This window comes from Nuphar pumila, chromosome 2 (assembly GCF_984573655.1).
Source record: "Nuphar pumila chromosome 2, dmNupPumi1.hap1.1, whole genome shotgun sequence".
In the NCBI taxonomy this organism is placed as follows: Eukaryota; Viridiplantae; Streptophyta; class Magnoliopsida; order Nymphaeales; family Nymphaeaceae; genus Nuphar; species Nuphar pumila.
In genome coordinates this window covers 16,891,883-16,908,733 of record NC_143250.1, presented here as the reverse complement: position 1 = coordinate 16,908,733, position 16,851 = coordinate 16,891,883, and the positions used below count along the sequence as shown (strand labels likewise).

At 37.1% G+C, this 16,851-nt stretch overlaps 1 protein-coding gene across 1 annotated transcript in view; it reads left to right on the top strand.

Moving 5' to 3' along the window:
- Positions 1-4,701: 4,701 nt before the first annotated feature.
- The window catches only part of LOC149844898 (metal transporter Nramp6-like), a 29,028-nt gene continuing 16,878 nt past the window's right edge, over positions 4,702-16,851 (top strand). Inside the window, exons 1-10 of the mRNA XM_089997383.1 lie at positions 4,702-4,800; positions 7,972-8,103; positions 9,041-9,119; positions 9,237-9,277; positions 9,428-9,506; positions 9,615-9,719; positions 10,845-10,954; positions 11,107-11,288; positions 11,375-11,444; positions 12,123-12,296. Of these exons, the coding sequence (XP_089853509.1) occupies positions 7,975-8,103; positions 9,041-9,119; positions 9,237-9,277; positions 9,428-9,506; positions 9,615-9,719; positions 10,845-10,954; positions 11,107-11,288; positions 11,375-11,444; positions 12,123-12,296 (969 nt within the window). The 5' untranslated portion in view covers positions 4,702-4,800; positions 7,972-7,974. The remainder of the gene's footprint in view (positions 4,801-7,971; positions 8,104-9,040; positions 9,120-9,236; positions 9,278-9,427; positions 9,507-9,614; positions 9,720-10,844; positions 10,955-11,106; positions 11,289-11,374; positions 11,445-12,122; positions 12,297-16,851) is intronic.

Sequence of the window (16,851 nt, the reverse complement as noted above, 5' to 3'; positions counted from 1 at the left end):
AGAAAAAGATCTTAAGAACGTGCCTCTAGGCTTAAGATCTCCATCTCCTTAAATCCTATTTTTGTCACAAGATTGAAGTAACAATTGCATGTGTCTTGAACGTGCTTTTCATCAAGATTCCTGGATGATGTGGAGCTTTGTCCACTAGATTGAGTACTTTAATTAGGTCTTGTGTTACAACAGTATGGGGAATATAATTTGCCTTAATGAAGAGAGGTTATTAAGTGTTTCTTGCTTAATTTACATGCATGTTTGCCTTTTATTTATTTATTCTAGCCATGAAACTAAGAATATAAGATCATATAGAACTTGATTCTCTCACTTTATTTCGTTTCTCTTCATTTGGACCATTGGCTTAGATGCCAGTAAACCTGTTTCCAAAAAAGCAAGAACCATTTAATGTACTTCCGAGAGAGAGAGAGAGAGAGAGAGAGAGAGAGAGAGAGAGAGAGAGAGAGAGAGAGAGAGAGAGAGAGAGAGAGTTCTATGGGGCTAAAACCGAATTGAGCCTGTATATACTATTTATCTCTTGTCTTGCAACTCCTTTTGTGCCATTTTTTATTCATCTGTTTGAATGTAGCAAGTTTTTAACTCCATACTTACACTTAAACGAATTTTGTGAAATCCCATCTGTTGCTGCTGGCCATCTGTTTATCTGGTTTTGGAGTTTCTGTCAAATGGCCAGTTTAACTCAAGGGGAAATATGTTTCTCTCTTTCTTTGAATTGCTGGTGACACCTCCTCCCCATCCAATGTATAAAGTTTCATTCTGTTTTAATGCCAATGATTACTGTTTTCTTTCAAAAAAAAAAAACTCAAAAGGGAAATATGATGTATTTTCACAGCTGGTCTCTAAATGGATCAGTTCTTGATCTTGTCAGATACTTAAGCGCTGCACTTTAGTGAAGGATGTCCCAGTTGGGTCATCTGGAACACGTCCACTTCATTTTTCATATACATAAAGGAAAACACACACGCACACACACAAAGGCATGCACGCACACACACTCCAACCACACACACACTATACACATGCACCTACCACACAACACACTACACAGAGACACCAACCACACACACGGACACACGCATGCACACACACAAACACCAACCACGCACACGCATGCACACACACAAACAATTAGGATCCACAAGGATGAGAACCATAATAAGAAATCTTATCATCTATTCCAATATGGTCCACAGATTTTATCTGCATTTTAATGGGAGACCTTAGGAATATATGACCTTCTATCGTGTGATAGAAGTATATATACGCCCTGTCGTTCCTTTATGCCATTCCTATGGTTATAAAAACTACTATAAAATGGTAACCAATTACCAAAGGTCTTCACAATGTTCTTAGCTTTTGCCAACATTTTATATAGTTACTTGGCTGTAAAAAAGCACCATAATATGATGCCTTATTTGATTTATGTTGGATTCAGAAATGGCAAGGTCTGAACCAAATCTGACCGTTTATGTTCCTACTTGCTATGGTGCTTTTTTTGGTTATTACGTAATAGTAGGGATGCAAATGGATTGGATGTAATTGGGTATCCAATCCAAGTTTAACATGGTATTTCTAGATTCTGATCCTTAAATTAATTAGGATCCAGATATGCACTCAAATCAGATTAGGATCTGTTAAATCGGATTATTTGCGGGATCAGTTTGAATTTGTATTTTAGGCCAGATATAATTCAGATTTGCTACAAAACCCAAACTGATTTCATTTTTTACATGTAAATATATTGTTTTTGTTATTTTTTTTACTGGATCCAGTATTTCCACATGTATATCGGATCTGGATTCAGCCTTACCACCTCAGATCTGATTAAGATCTAGATTCAGATTCAGGTTTGCTGTTTCTATTTTTTATTTGGGTTAGGATCTAGCATTGTATCCTATCAAACTTCATGGGCCATACGGAACTGGATCCAGTATATCAAAACGCAAACCATGTCCCGATCTTGAAAATAAAAATCATTTGTAGAAAGAGGAAACTGTCTTGGCAACCCCCAACAGGACTGGCATCTTAGTAATTCCATTATAAAGCAGGGCTACTATCTTAATGACTTCACGGCCATGCAAAATTTCCCCATTGAACTGGCAGGGTCTGCCTAACTAACCCCAGCTTACCCTTCAAACAAAAAAAATATATTCTCCGTTGACCTTAGGCTACCAAATAATGGGTCCCCTAATAAAAAAAATAACGAATAGGTCCTGACTCATGAATTGGGAGAAATATGGATATAAAATAGATAAGCGAACCTTTTGAATGAAAATAAAGTGGGTACGTTTGGTTGTATTTTTTGAAAAGTGAAAATATTGTTTAAAAGAAATTTATTTTTAAAATCTAATGAAATTTACTTTTTAAATTTAGTTTTTGAGGTTTTGTGCCAACTTACTTTTTATGAAAAATATTTTTAATGATTCAGTATCAATTTTTTAATATTTGGTTGCTTTTTTATGAGATTTATTTTTTAAATCTTATGTGATTCCAAATAATATGAGATATAACTAAACATACCCGTAATACTATCTTTGCCACTGTTGTGGGTGCAAATTGTCAAATTTGGGTTGAAACTATGACCTAGATCGATGAGAGAATTTCATCGGCTTTAATGGTAAGTAGAGAATTTGGTTGTGTGAATACTTAGAGAATGGGTAAGATCCAAGTGACTTATTGGAGCATACAAATTTTCCATATGCTAATGTCAGCTTTGAAGAAAACGCATGAAATGGATCCATCTTTCTATTCACATAGGTTTCTATGGGTCCAACTTATGAAAACAGAAATATTTTTTAAAATAAAATCTTCCATCTTTTTTCTACAGGGTTAATATATGTAAATATATCTTATCCAATCCAAGGTTTACCTCCAAAAATCATGGCATGCAACGTTTGTGAGCTGTAAAAAATCACCAATTTGTTAAAAACTTGCAAAAACTGTATTTTCTTAATTGTGTTTTATCCAAAAAAAAACTCATTTTGAAGTCCAATCAGACCTTGACAGACTTATCATCATATTCATGATCCATGGTTGGCAAACTCGGTGAGTCAACTCGTGACTCGAAAGAGTTGTCTCATATCGGTCAATAACCGAGTTAAAATATTGGTACGACTTGTTTGAAACAAAACTTGGTTGGGTTCGTGATTTGACTTGGACGAGTCAATCGGGACTCAACTCCGATCCTTCTTTATAGATGGCAATGGACTGAGGAGAAACGGGTCCTGCCCCACCTCATCCCGTTTGAACCAGAGATGAAGGATATGAAACGGGGATGAAGGCAGGGATGGAGGTTAAAATCAAAACCTGTGCGGGGATGGAGGGTAAGATTTTGAGACGGGTGGGGGTGGAGACCTTGTCCTTCGCCCCAATCCACTAACATCCTACTTACACCCAAACAATCATGCCTTATTTAATGACTCAACCTTCTTTTATCCTTTTATCGCTTGCAATTCAACATTTTTAAGGCAGTTTTACTTTCTATTTAAACTTAATTGGGTCCATTGTTTTTAAATTACAACAACCTACATCCAATTAAGCATTATTTCTTCCATCATTTTATTTGGTAACCTCTACTTATAAAAGGTGTTTTCCTTTTTTCCATATTTATTTTTGATAAATATAAGTTATTTTCTTCTCTCTTATTTATTATTGAAAAAACATTAAAAGTTTGAAATTATAAGTACTTGTTCCATGTAGTTTATATTTATTTATATTACATTTTAATTACATATACATATGATAAATCCATATTTCAAATAAAGATGTCTTTGAAAAAAGTTTTTATAATTATAAAATGTATATTTAGTATTTATTTTTAATTAAATAAAAAATCTTGACTCATCCGAGTCACCGAGTTGACTCACCTGAGTCATCGAGTCAAGCATGGCCAATCCGAGACAACGTCCGCAGAATGCCAACCATGATTTTGGCAACTTTTATTAAATTATTATTATTATTTTCCTCTCCATTTAACTATAGATATGGAAAAACAGTTTTGCAGCTTTTATTAAATTATTATTATTTTCTCTCTTCATCGAACTATCGACTGGTGAAATAGTTCCATAACTTTTGTTAAATTATTATCATGTTTTCCATCTTCGTAGAACTATTAGACATGGTAAAGCAGTGTTGAGCTTTTATTGAAATTTTGGATACAAGTCAAAAAAAAAATTAAAAATTAATACAAGGCACCGCAAGGGGCCACGCTGAGAAATATCAACGTTTTTTTTTCAGAAAAAGCAAAAAAAACGTGAGAAGTTGTTTAGCCGATATTTGCTGATAAAAACACCAAAGATTTAAATTTTTAATTATTTCTTTGTAAAAATTGTTTTTTAATTTTTTCTGTCAAATTTTGCTGAAAAAACTATGTAGATAAAAAGTTCAATTTATCATGCAAAATTTTCTGCCGATATTTACCCCCAAAGAAAAAAAAACCCGTTTTGTCATTCACTATGCAAGGACCTAGTAAGGTGGGAATTCAATTCCATTAAATTCCGTGAATCCAAACACATCGTAAATCTTCACACACAAGGATAGTGGTGCTGTAGTAATAAACTGGAAAACCAATGTCGTTCTCGTTCTGTTTGAGTCCGGCGGCCTCCTGCCTTCTTGCCTTTGCGCCCTCACTTTGCATGCAATACATATATGTTACATAAGCAGCGCCTGTTTCAGACGTCCTGCAACTTCCTCTTATCTTTCCCTCAAAATTCCTTTCTTTTTTTCCTTTTCCAAGGACGAGCTCGAGGAAGGTTGGTCGGAGACCGAAGGAGGCTGGATTTCTCTCTCGTAATCTCTCTATTACTTCATTTTTTTTATTTAAGCCACTGATTGTCCACTTCGATGTTGCATTGATATGTTGATATGTTATGGAAGTTTTTTTTTCTCGCTCTTTCCCTATTTTTTATCCTCATGATTTGCTACTCTGGCTTCAAGAGCTTCGTTTTTATGTGTTCTTCGATTTTCTGGGATTTTCTTGGTTTCTCCCCCGAGTTTTAATTTGTTCTCCCTTTTTTGGCTCCAGTTCTTCGTTTGAGGTAATTCATGCTTTAAAATTTTTTCTGTTATTTTTATTTGTCGAAGTTCGGTGTAATATTGATGTTTTTTGTCATTTTTGTTGAACACTCGTGAGTTTTTTCTTGTGCCATGATTGTATTTTTTTTCTTTGTGGGTGCGTTTTGGCGCATTGGTTTGCTTGGACAATTAATATGTGTCTCTATGGAGTTGTGGGATTTATAGATTAGTTGGGATTTGGTGAGTGTTTAGATTCACCCACTTGTCTAGAAAAGTAGGATATGTAGGGAAGTTGCATTTTCCCAGCTTAGTCATATATTTCTCCATGTTCTGTGTTTGGTTGATGAAATTGAGGAATCTGCATAGAGGGCAGCTCGGTATATCAAATCCCCACATTGAAATGAGAATGAGCGTCTCACCCTTGGTGTGTAAGCATAATTGCAAGTCCATAAAGGGAGAAAGCGTGTCATTGCAATCACAGAAGAGGAATAGAGTTATGATGTGATGCTCCATACTGGATTTGGTTTTAGGACTTGAAAGGTTTTAGTTCATATCAAGCCAATTCCGTAATTCTGTTGCGATTTTACACTTGGTTGAACCATCTTACAACCAAGTCATATTTCCACTGACAGAGGAATTTCAACTGATACCTGATTTCCGTTCTGATTAAGTTGAATTTTTTAATTTTGATTATGCTTTGGCAACACCTTCTGATTCCAATGTAGTGCAGTGGAATGATGACCCATCCTGCCTAATTCTATCTATCCAGACATGCCAAAACTTCACTTTTTTCCTCCCAAGTTGAACTGGCTTCGTGTGCCTTCCATTTGATCACATAGTGTACCACCTTTTCTTTTGTTGTTGGAATTATGTGCATCTTATTTTTTTACTGAAGCTGCTCTCCTTTTAATATCACTCATTACATTTAGGGCCCCTTTGTTTTATGCAGTTTTCATGGGACTGCAGATACAGGGATACAGCCATTTTTATGAAGTTTTCAATATGACTAGTATATAAGGGGACACAGAACGGGAACCCAAATGGAGTATCCGTGTGACATAACTAATCATGCATCCCTTTCTCACTATGAGTGAAACAAACATCCAAGTGTCATGGTAGGAAGGTGCCATGATGGCAAAAGTGGCCCCCGTTTTTTTCCACCACTTTCTTTTTTCATGTGTAAATTGCTCCTCTCCCCCCCCACCCCCATATGAAAGAACTTTTGTGGGAAGGTTGATCTCACTGGACTTTTTAGAAATATGTGCCCTTTCTCATTAAAGCCCCTTCCAATCCATGGGAATCAAACAAATGGGCCCTTGGGGCCTGTTCTTTAAGGACAGGGAAGGGAAGTGCCTTTCATATGAAAGTGCACTCCTTGAGAAACCACACCGCCAGCATGGTCAAGTACTTCTCAAGAAGGGCAAATAAGGTATAATGTAATTGCACAAAAAATGTGATGCTCCACCTGGGTGCCCAACATGTGTCTGATTCACATTATGGGCCCCACAAGATTAACAGGTTCTAGGCAAATTTTTTAGGGCCCAACTACACCTGTCATACAAAGAAATGGGGTCACTTTCCTTTTTTGTGCAATCATGTTGCACCTGATCCTGCGGCCTCCTACGATTGGGAGATTGAAAGAGTTTTTGCAAGAATGGGTGTGTTTCCCAACAAAAAAGTTGGGGCCCACAAGAATGGGTGTTTGTTTTACCAAGAGAAGAAAAATGCCACGTTCATACGAAAATAAGCCTTTTCCCTATAGTTTCTGGTGAAACAAATGGGTGTCCTTATTGATTCCGGTACAAGTTACCATAGTTGGCAAACCCTTGACTCGGGCTCGGATCGCCCGACCCTTGATTCATGGGTCAACGGGTCGACTCGGTAACTCGGACAGGTTAGGACCTAAATTTTTTTAGTGCTTTTTTTTTTAAATAATACAGATGGGTTAGCATCCTTTCGAGAGGCTCAATGCTTGCCTGTCTGAGAGGCTCACCTCTCAGAGTGGTCGATGCTCGCCTCTCTAAGAGGCTTGCCTCTCAGAGAGAGAGAGAGAGCATTGGATCACCTCTCGAGCCTCTGAGAGGCTCACCTCTTAGAGAGCGAGAGGGCCAGCGAGCATCGGCTCACCTCGCGGAGAGAGAGAGAGAGAGAGAGAGAGAGAGAGAGAGAGAGAGAGAGAGAGAGAGAGAGAGAGAGAGAGAGAGAGAGAGAGAGCACCTGGCTGCTGGAGGCACGGTGGACGGTTGCTGCTGGTGGTTGCCCTAGGGTTGGAGCTGCAGAAGGGGCGAGAGAGGACGAGAAGAGGTGAGAGAGAACAGGAAGGGTTTGTCATCCCTTCCCGAAAAAAAAAGTTACTTTTAAAGTGGTGAACCGGTTCATATCAAAACAAACCGGTTCAAAATCCACGATGACTCGGTGAATTGGTATCAATTCATTGAGCCGTGTCTCAGTCCTGAATCGTCCGATTCAGAACTGAATCGGCTGACTTGGCCCGAGTCAGCCGAGTAGGGTGATTCCTAGCCTATCCACGCCCAAACCTAGCTAAAACAGGTTTGGGCTGGATCGGTGGCCCAATTACTGGGCGATCCGATCCAACTCGAATGATTCCAGAGTCGGATTGCCGGGTTTGCCAACTATGCAAGTTACTACTTTGTACTTAGTGTAAATGATTGGAGCAGCTTGAATAGCCATTGTTTGTTGTGAGCATTGGTGGTGGTGTGAGGATGCTTTGTTTCTCAAACAATATATGTGTCTTGATAGTGTGCTAGATATTGCCCTTTTACTTGTATGGAAGACTGTATATTTATTTGAGCATAACACATACTGCTATTTGGTTGTTTATTGTTTTAGTGTAGTTTTTTTTTCTTTCTTTTCCCCCTATTTTCTGTAATCATTTGTGTTTATCTCTTTGTTTTTTATTTCCTGTGTTGGAATTTTGTTCAACAGCAGATGGAACATGGCAAATCCTTGGCTTCTCAGTCCCAGTTCATATCAAGTGATGGGCATCCATGCATGTCAAATGCAACAGATGCACCTCTCATTGAAGATTCTGGTCCTGACCAAATAATTATCCCCGAGGTATTGTTGTTATTGCTTTTAAGGCAACCTATAAATTCTACATTTTCTAGCATAAGGGTGATTGCTCGGCTCATAACATTCAGAGTTTGTGTAGTCAAAAGTGCAAGGGAACACCTAGACATTGAGCCTTATTACTTGCCTGTCTCACCGCAATACACTTAGCCCTTACCTAAAACTACAATACAATGAACACAAAAAATAATAAATAACACCTTTGTGGCATAAGCTTATTTCCATTTTCTAGTTCACCTTGATTGAAATTTAGCTTGCCTAGCTCATCTAGGCCCTCTATGGTTGCCTACACCAATTTCAAGGTTTTGGCGACTAGACGAGCAACCAACTCATAAGTTGCATAGGTCAACTAGGTGAATCCTAGTTATGCTTTTCATTATATAGATTAAGAGCAAACATCAAGGGTCCTCTTTAATCTAGGTTTATTTGGGTGAAGTACAAAGTGATCCATGGTGGTCTTTCCTATGCAAATAGAGTGTTTGTGCAATATGCAAATGCAAAGATATAACATGAATATGATGTTGTATGTGTGTGTTTCTGGGGAATCTCATTTAGAATTCAATCAATATATACTTTCAAAGTGGTTTCCACAAGGGCACCCTTTCTCACCTAGGTCAACCTCTTGCTTTAGATATTAATTTCTATCTATTTTGTGCTCTATTCTCTTTTTCTTACATATTAAATATGGATTTCCTGTATATTTATTTGGAAATATCAATTTTAATTTTATTTGACTGTGAAACATGTGCAATTTAGACATTTTTTTCCGTGATTTCTATTTCCTCTTGAAATATAAAGTTTGAAATAGTTATCAGCAATACCTCTATGAGTAAGAAGTGACAGCAGCAGCAGTAGTTTCTTGCCAAGAGTTTTAATTCATTTTAAGATTTGAATTTAACTATATATATATTACCATATCCTGCAGAATGCTAGCTGGAAGAACTTTTTCGCATACATAGGCCCTGGGTTTCTTGTTTCTATTGCTTACATTGATCCTGGAAATTGTAAGAAGTTGTGTTTAACTTTGAATGCAAAAGTTCTTTTATGGTGTAAATAAAAAAGCAGTTCTTTTATGGTTCAACAGTGACACTCCCTTTTGTTTCTCTATTGATAACATGCAGTTGAAACGGATCTCCAATCAGGAGCACAGTATAAGTATGAGGTGCATGTCTTTTTTCTTTATCCAAGCACGATATTTAAAGTTCAAATGTCTGGAGACATAATTGAACATTATTGAAGACCATATTTTAGTTGGTGCCTGTCGAGATTCCATGTGTAATTTGATAAGCATACTTTTTGATGAATGCTTCAGCTGCTATGGATCATTCTTTTGGCATCGTGTGCGGCTTTTGTCATCCAATCTCTGGCAGCGAAACTCGGGGTTGTAACAGGTCTGCATGACTATTCTTCATTTTTGTAAATTAGTCAAATATTATCATCTTCATTTTTTCTATAAGTATGTAATATATTTTGAACAAAACCCCTGTTTTATCTTGTAGGAAAGCATCTGGCAGAGCATTGCAGAACAGAGTATCAAAAGACACCAAACTTTATACTATGGGTGATTGCTGAAATTGCAATAGTAGCGTGTGACATTCCTGAAGGTTCTTCTACCTAATTAACGATAGAATGTTTTGAATATAGAAGAGCTGCATTCTTAATACATTAAGCCTTTTGCAGCACTGAATTTTTGTGATCAATGTAGAATTCTTTAAATTGTAAGATGAATATTTAATGATTTATGAACATCAGGCAATTTTGATAAATTATTGTACCTTTATAATTTTATATTTGTGGGCATATGTGGTGTATAATTACATTAATGGCCAGTTGAATTTTGTATAAGCTTCATGCTTGTACGAATTGGAGAATGTTATATAAAATAACAAGATGTAGTTTGAAATGCATTTAAAATAAGAACTTCTATATAGAACTGAGATTCCTACCCCACAATATGGTCTTTGCATTACCTTTGAGTGAGAAGATAGTTGACGCTGATGTTGAGTAATTTTTGTCCTCATTTTGTTGACATTTAACTGCTCAGAGGAGCACTGTGCAATTTCTTCTCATGTATGATTGGTTCCCCATGATCTTACCAAGTGTTAGCTAGACATTTGAATTCAAAGAGAAACTTACTTTTTCCATCCTACCTATTGGCACTCAAAGACACCCTTGTATGACTATTTATCAAAAGAAGCAAATGGGAAGTAAGTCAAGGTATCATTTTTACTATTGAACCCTCACAACCTTTTAATCTTTAAGACATTCTTGTGATTATATATTATTATAGGAAGTGTGGATGAGTAACTTGTGTAAAGTAAACCACGGCCAACCTTAAAAAAAGTAAAAAATGAGAATTGCAAAGGGTATTCATAAGATGACAAAAACTATGATGCAGCAAATGGCATTTATCTAGGAAATGGTAAGTTTAAGGAAAACCAAAGAGTAGATGATGATTTTTTTACTATAATATAATGCTCAACTTGAATTCATGTGGTGTAAATAAATAATACTAATAATAATGATGGTGATGATGCTATAGTAATAGTAGTAGTAATAATAACAATAATAACAATGCAATTGGATTCAGCTAATATGCTTTGTTCTGTTTGTTTGACTTTCATTGGATACTTTTGTATATAAATTACTTTTATTGTTATAGTGTAATAATTTTCATATCTAAGAGTTTTAAAAATACAAAATGAAAAAGATTTTCTTATGTTGTCCAGTGATAGGAACTGCATTTGCCCTGAACATGCTTTTCAACATCCCTGTCTGGTGTGGAGTGCTTTTTACTGGATTAAGTACCTTGGTCCTTCTTGCATTACAACAATATGGGGTATGTAGCTTCTATCTCAGTGGAGAGGAGATACCATCTTTTGTGCCATATGGACATGCACCTTCTATTGATTTATTCTTAGACAGAACTAAAGAAAAATAAAACTTGATTAACTTAATTTATGCCGTTCTAATAATTTCAAATTCACACAGGTAAGGAAACTTGAGTTTCTTATTGCTTTCCTAGTGTTGACGATCGCAGCATGCTTCTTTGTGGAACTTGGATATTCAAAGCCCAAGTCTCATGAAGTTTTGAAGGGGCTATTTGTTCCTCAACTCAAAGGAAATGGTGCAACTGCTTTGGCAATATCTCTTCTTGGTGCCATGGTCATGCCGTAAGAATTTTTATTGCCTCCAAAACAGCTATTTGTCAGTTTAGATTATTTGTGCTAATACATGGATAACTTCTTTTCAAATTTAGGCACAATTTGTTTCTTCATTCAGCTTTGGTGCTTTCAAGGAAAATTCCCCGTTCAATCCATGGAATCAAGGCAATGATTCTTTTCTTATTCTTTGCCAGTGTAATTCAATTTGAATATAAATACAAAACTAACCTATTTCTTATTCTTAAATATTTATTCTGGCATGTCTAGGTTACTTTAGCACATAGTTGGCAAACCCGGCGAGTCAACTCGGGAATCGCTCGAGTCGACCCGGATCGGACCCCAACTGGGTCACCGATTCAGGACCACTGATCCACATGCCTCTTATGTGTTTTTGTCATGCATTTTGTGGTTTTAATGCATAATTCCCATAAAAGAATACTTGTTATAAAGAATCATATGTTTTTAAATCATAAATATTAACAATTGTGTATGGTTGAATATTTATATATCATAGTCATTGATGTCGTGCTAAATTTAGTGATTATATAGTATGGATTTTGATTTTTTTCCATATCTTAACACTAGAAAATGCATAGAACTAACTCGTCTGGGTTACCGAATCGACCTGCTGATTCTCGAGTCAAGGGTTGGGTGATCCGAATCCGAGTCGCGAGTTTACCAGCTATGCTTTAGCATAATGAAGTTCTCTCACAGTAGTGCATAATATTTTTAATATTTGCTATGGTATTACTTATGTGAAACCAAAATTTTGGTCAACTTTTTGAGAAATAAATCACTTTGTCTGGCTTCATTCTCAAACACTTTGCATCTGTTTTCTTTCAGGAGGCGTGTACATTTTACAGCATAGAAAGCGGATTTGCTTTGGCAGTGGCTTTTCTTATAAATATATCTGTTATTTCTGTAAGTGGTGCTGTTTGTGATTCATCAGATTTAAGCCCAGAGGATCAGAAGAGCTGCCAGAACCTAGATCTAAATAAAGCTTCATTCTTATTAAAGGTATGTTATGGTGTTATTTTCATGATCTTGTCTTTTATGGATGTGCCAAATTGCACATATATAGGTTGCCATAGTGAATGATAACTGTGCATCTCTAAAGGCGATTATGCTTTCAACTTACAGTACCAGTTAATGACACTGTAGAAAATAAGATATGTGGGTAATTTGGGATCAGTTTAGGGCGTGTTTGGTTGCATCTTTTAGAATCACTCTCTCAGGGCCCTGAAGAGTGATTCTAAAAGAAGCCTGAAATCTTATGTTCAACCGAACATGAGATTTCAGGCAGCCGTGATTTTTGAATCATTCTGATTCGCACAGGTTGCCCTGGGAAGATTTGAAATCACTCTGATTCCAAATCAGAGTGCGAGTTGATGGGCCGAACGTACCCTTAGTGTAACTTTATGTCTATGTTACATGGATGCGCTTGGGTTGTGGTAGGTGCAACATGGAAATTTCAAAAATCATGGGGTGTGGGTGTGCAATATATATATATATATATATAGCATTCACTACCCTCGTGGGTAAGAAAAACCCTAGTCAGAACTCGTAGGAGAGGTTGTTTTGACCGAATCTAACCTCATGGATGTTTTCAACATGATCTAAATAGTATGAATCGACCCTTGGATCATAGTTTTTCGACCTAAACATTTGTTTTTTGGGGTTTGAAAATTCGGTACATTGTAGGCTGTTGATTTTTCAATCCTTGTAAAATCTGACATATTCATCAGGAAAACATGATTCAAAGGTCAGTTTCTACTAAATATGTGTAATGAAATGAGAGTCTTCAAAACACAATTGTCCACCAATATGAACTCCAAATGGACATGCACAAAAAGTGGGCCACAAAGATCACACACCAAGAAGACTCTCAAATATAAAAATAATATTTTATTGGATGTTCAAATAAGAGTTGCCAGTCGGGAAATTAGGAGCAGGAAGCGATTCGGGAAGCAAAAGCGGGAAGCGAGGCACTTTCAAAATTTTAGGAAGCGGGAAGCGCAAATGACTTAGAAGCGAACTAGGAATAGTCTCAGAAGCGACCTAGGAAAAAAGAGAAAAAAGTAAGAAAAAAAGCACAAAAAAATGAAAAAATAAGGGTATGGGAAGCGCGCTTCCCCTAAATTGGGAGCTTCCCAATTTTTTTGGCGCTTGCCCACACGTTTCGAAAGTGCCACGTTTCGCGCTTCTGAAATGTGCTTCGGGGAAGCGCTTCCTCATATGCTATGATGCTTTCGGTAACCCTGGTTCAAATATGCTTAAAAAGCATTACAAAAATGAGGGGATTCATCCCCTTTATATACACAAAAAGAGAGGCAAAATGGGCTCAAAGGAGTGCCCATTATAGTCGTTGGAGCTAGTCCAACAACTAGATTGAACTATCTCTAACGGCTAGTCAACCTTGGTTAACCAAGACAAAAAAAAAGAAAATAAAGAAAGAAAAAGAAAAATAACAAAGGAAAAAATATACAAGAGTTAAATATAATATATATATATATAAATAATATGTATATACGTATACATATATAGAGGGGTGTCAATGGGTCGGGTTTATCTGGACCCGACCCATACCCAACCCTATAGGGTCCGAGTATGGTGATAAATAAGAATACCTGATTAAAACTCGGGTCTGGACTCGAAGGTCTGATTAATACATGGAGTCGGGTATAGTTTGTGAAATTTTATACCAGACCCGGGCTCGACCTGAGTTTCGATTAAGACCCACAAATTTTCAATGTAAAAATAATAAAAAATATTATTTTACTGGGTATGGCTCGGGTCTGGTTCATGTAGTTTTTATCAGGTTTGGGTATGGTTTCTCTTATAGTGGGTTCGATTAGACTTGGGTCCGGACCCAATACCTTACCCAAAAATTAGGACCAGGTCTGGTTCCACTTGGGTCTATATCCAACCCGACCCATTGACACCCCTACACACATATATATATCTACATATTGATATATGTATATATATAGATACATATATAATATATATACATTATACATATACATTTTAACGCTCCTCAAACTTATGCTATAACAACCGAAAGTTTGCCTAAAAGAAAGTGAAATCTGTAAGAAAATAAGAGCCTCTAACAAAGTCCACCAAATCACCAAGGTGGACCTTAGTTGTCAAAGGCGGCGCCTAGACACAGCCCCATTGTCTAAGTGATACAGTTTGGGCAGTGCGGCCCAACAGCGATAGCCTAGGTCGGCAATTTTTTGTTTAAGTCCTTGACTAATGTCAACGACTATAAAAGGGGTATAAGTGATCCCTTTTCCACCTTTTATTTGTATGCCCCCCTCTCTTTTGCATGCTAGGGCACGAAGAACAAGAAGAAGACACTGGGCCTTTACAGATTACAGGTACGGGTACCTCTCTCTCTCTCTCGCATGCTAGGGCACGAAAATTACTTATTGGTTTGAGAGAAAAAAGACAAGAAAAAGAGATGAGTGTGGCAAAAATGGGGTATGCGGAGCCCTGGGAGGATAAAGATGAACTCCCTACTTCTGATCCTATAGCCCCTAGCATAGCATTAGAAGTAGAAAGTTCTTCAACGAAGAGAAAATATGTGGTTGGTGCTAGTAGTAATGTCGCGAGCATAAAAAGAAGAGGAAGAGAAAGAGGAGTAGGAGGAAGTTCTTCGAGACGAGGTAAAGCTAGAGGCTCTATTAAGGGTTTTTTCCCTCCTAGTACTACCCTTGGGACGCAACCCGACATTCGTATTGCTATGACTCCTCAGCATTTAGTTGAGCAGGCGAATATCGCTTTTTGGAGATGGTTTTATAATGCTTGTATTCATTTCAATGCGGAAAATTCATTTTATTTTCAGGCCATGGCTGATGTTATAACCTATGTCACAGGGATTCGGCTAGCAGGGTGCCGCACCCGCGTCGACGCGACTCGACGCGGGTGCGTGTGCGGGTGCGGCACCGGGTGCGGTCAACCCTATCCTGGGTGCGTTGACCGCACCCAGGATCATTTTGGTCCATTCTTGTTTTGGATTTATTTTTTTAAAAAAAAATTGCCCAAATGGGCTGCGATTTTTTTTTTAAAAAAAGTAATGCTGACAGCAGTTGTCTGTCAGCTGCAGCAACTGTCAGAACAGCTGCAGCAGTCTGCTGACAGCTGCTGACAGCAGCTGCTGACAGCTGACAGAGCTGCTGACCCCCTTTTATATATATATATATATATATATATATATATATATATATTACATTTTTGCCCCTGCCGCACCCCCGCACCCGGGTTTTTTGGAAGTGCCGAATCCCCGCACCCGCACCCGCACCCGCACCCATGTGACATAGGTTATAACTAATATTGGGCCTGGATACAAGATGCCTTCATATCATGCTTTAAGAGAAAATATTTTAGATGCTAATGTGAATGAAGTGAAGGTTTATTATGATGAGATGAGGTAGTCATGGAAAGAGACTTGGTGTAGTATCATGGCAGATGGGTGGACAAACAAAAAGTTGACGACCTTGATAAATTTTCTTGTCTATTGCCTCAAAAGAACCATGTTTTTTAAATCACTTAATTTATCTAATGTGGCTAAGACAACAAATATATTCTTGAGGGTTTTTGACCAGGTTGTGGAAGAGGTTCAGCCTCAAAACATTATACAGTTCGTTACTGATAATGTAACAAATTATAGGGCAACAGGTAAAGAATTGACAAAAAAGTTTGGGTTATTCTTTTGGACCCCGTGTGCTACCTATTGCATAGACCTCATGCTTGAGGACATTGACTGTATGGATGAGGTACATCAGACAGTTGAATGCTGCCAAAAAATTATTAAATTTATTTACGATCATGCATGGGTTTTGAGCCTAATGAGAAAGTATATTAGTAATGCTGAGTTGATTCGTAGTGCAGTTGCTAGTTTTGCTACAAATTTTTTGACAGTGTAAAGTCTAGTAAAGAATAGAGCGGCACTAAAAAAATGTTTTCATCAGATGAGTGAAATTCATATCCCCATGCACAAAAAAGAAAGCCCAGAAAAATTGTAGATATTATATTCAGAAGTGAATTCTGGGATTCATGTGAAGTTGTTGAAAATAATTATACTTTGGTGAAGGTGCTTCGATTGGTTGACAATGAAGACAGACCGGCTATGGGTTATTTCTATAAGGCCATGTATAAAGCAAAAGTGGTCATTAGAGATAATTTAAAGGGGAAGAAAAAATTGTATATACATATATGGAACACATTGATCATAGGTAGACTGGGCAACTTCATCAACCTCTTCATGCTGCTATATATTATTTAAATCTTGTAATTAGATACTCTCCTACGGTTAAAATGGACAAGGAAATCAACAAAAGACTTGGATTGCATTGAAAGGTTGAACCCTGATTATAACATTCAAGATCAAATTCATAAGGAAATGAAAACTTTTGATAATGCATTGTATGATATAAGAAAACCTACAACAGTGCAAAACCATGTCGTGATGTGTCCATGTAATTTGTTTTGTCTATTTCAATTTTAATTTCAAATTGTTATTTAGTTATGATATTTTGTATGATTGTATATCTGTCATTTTCTTACTGAT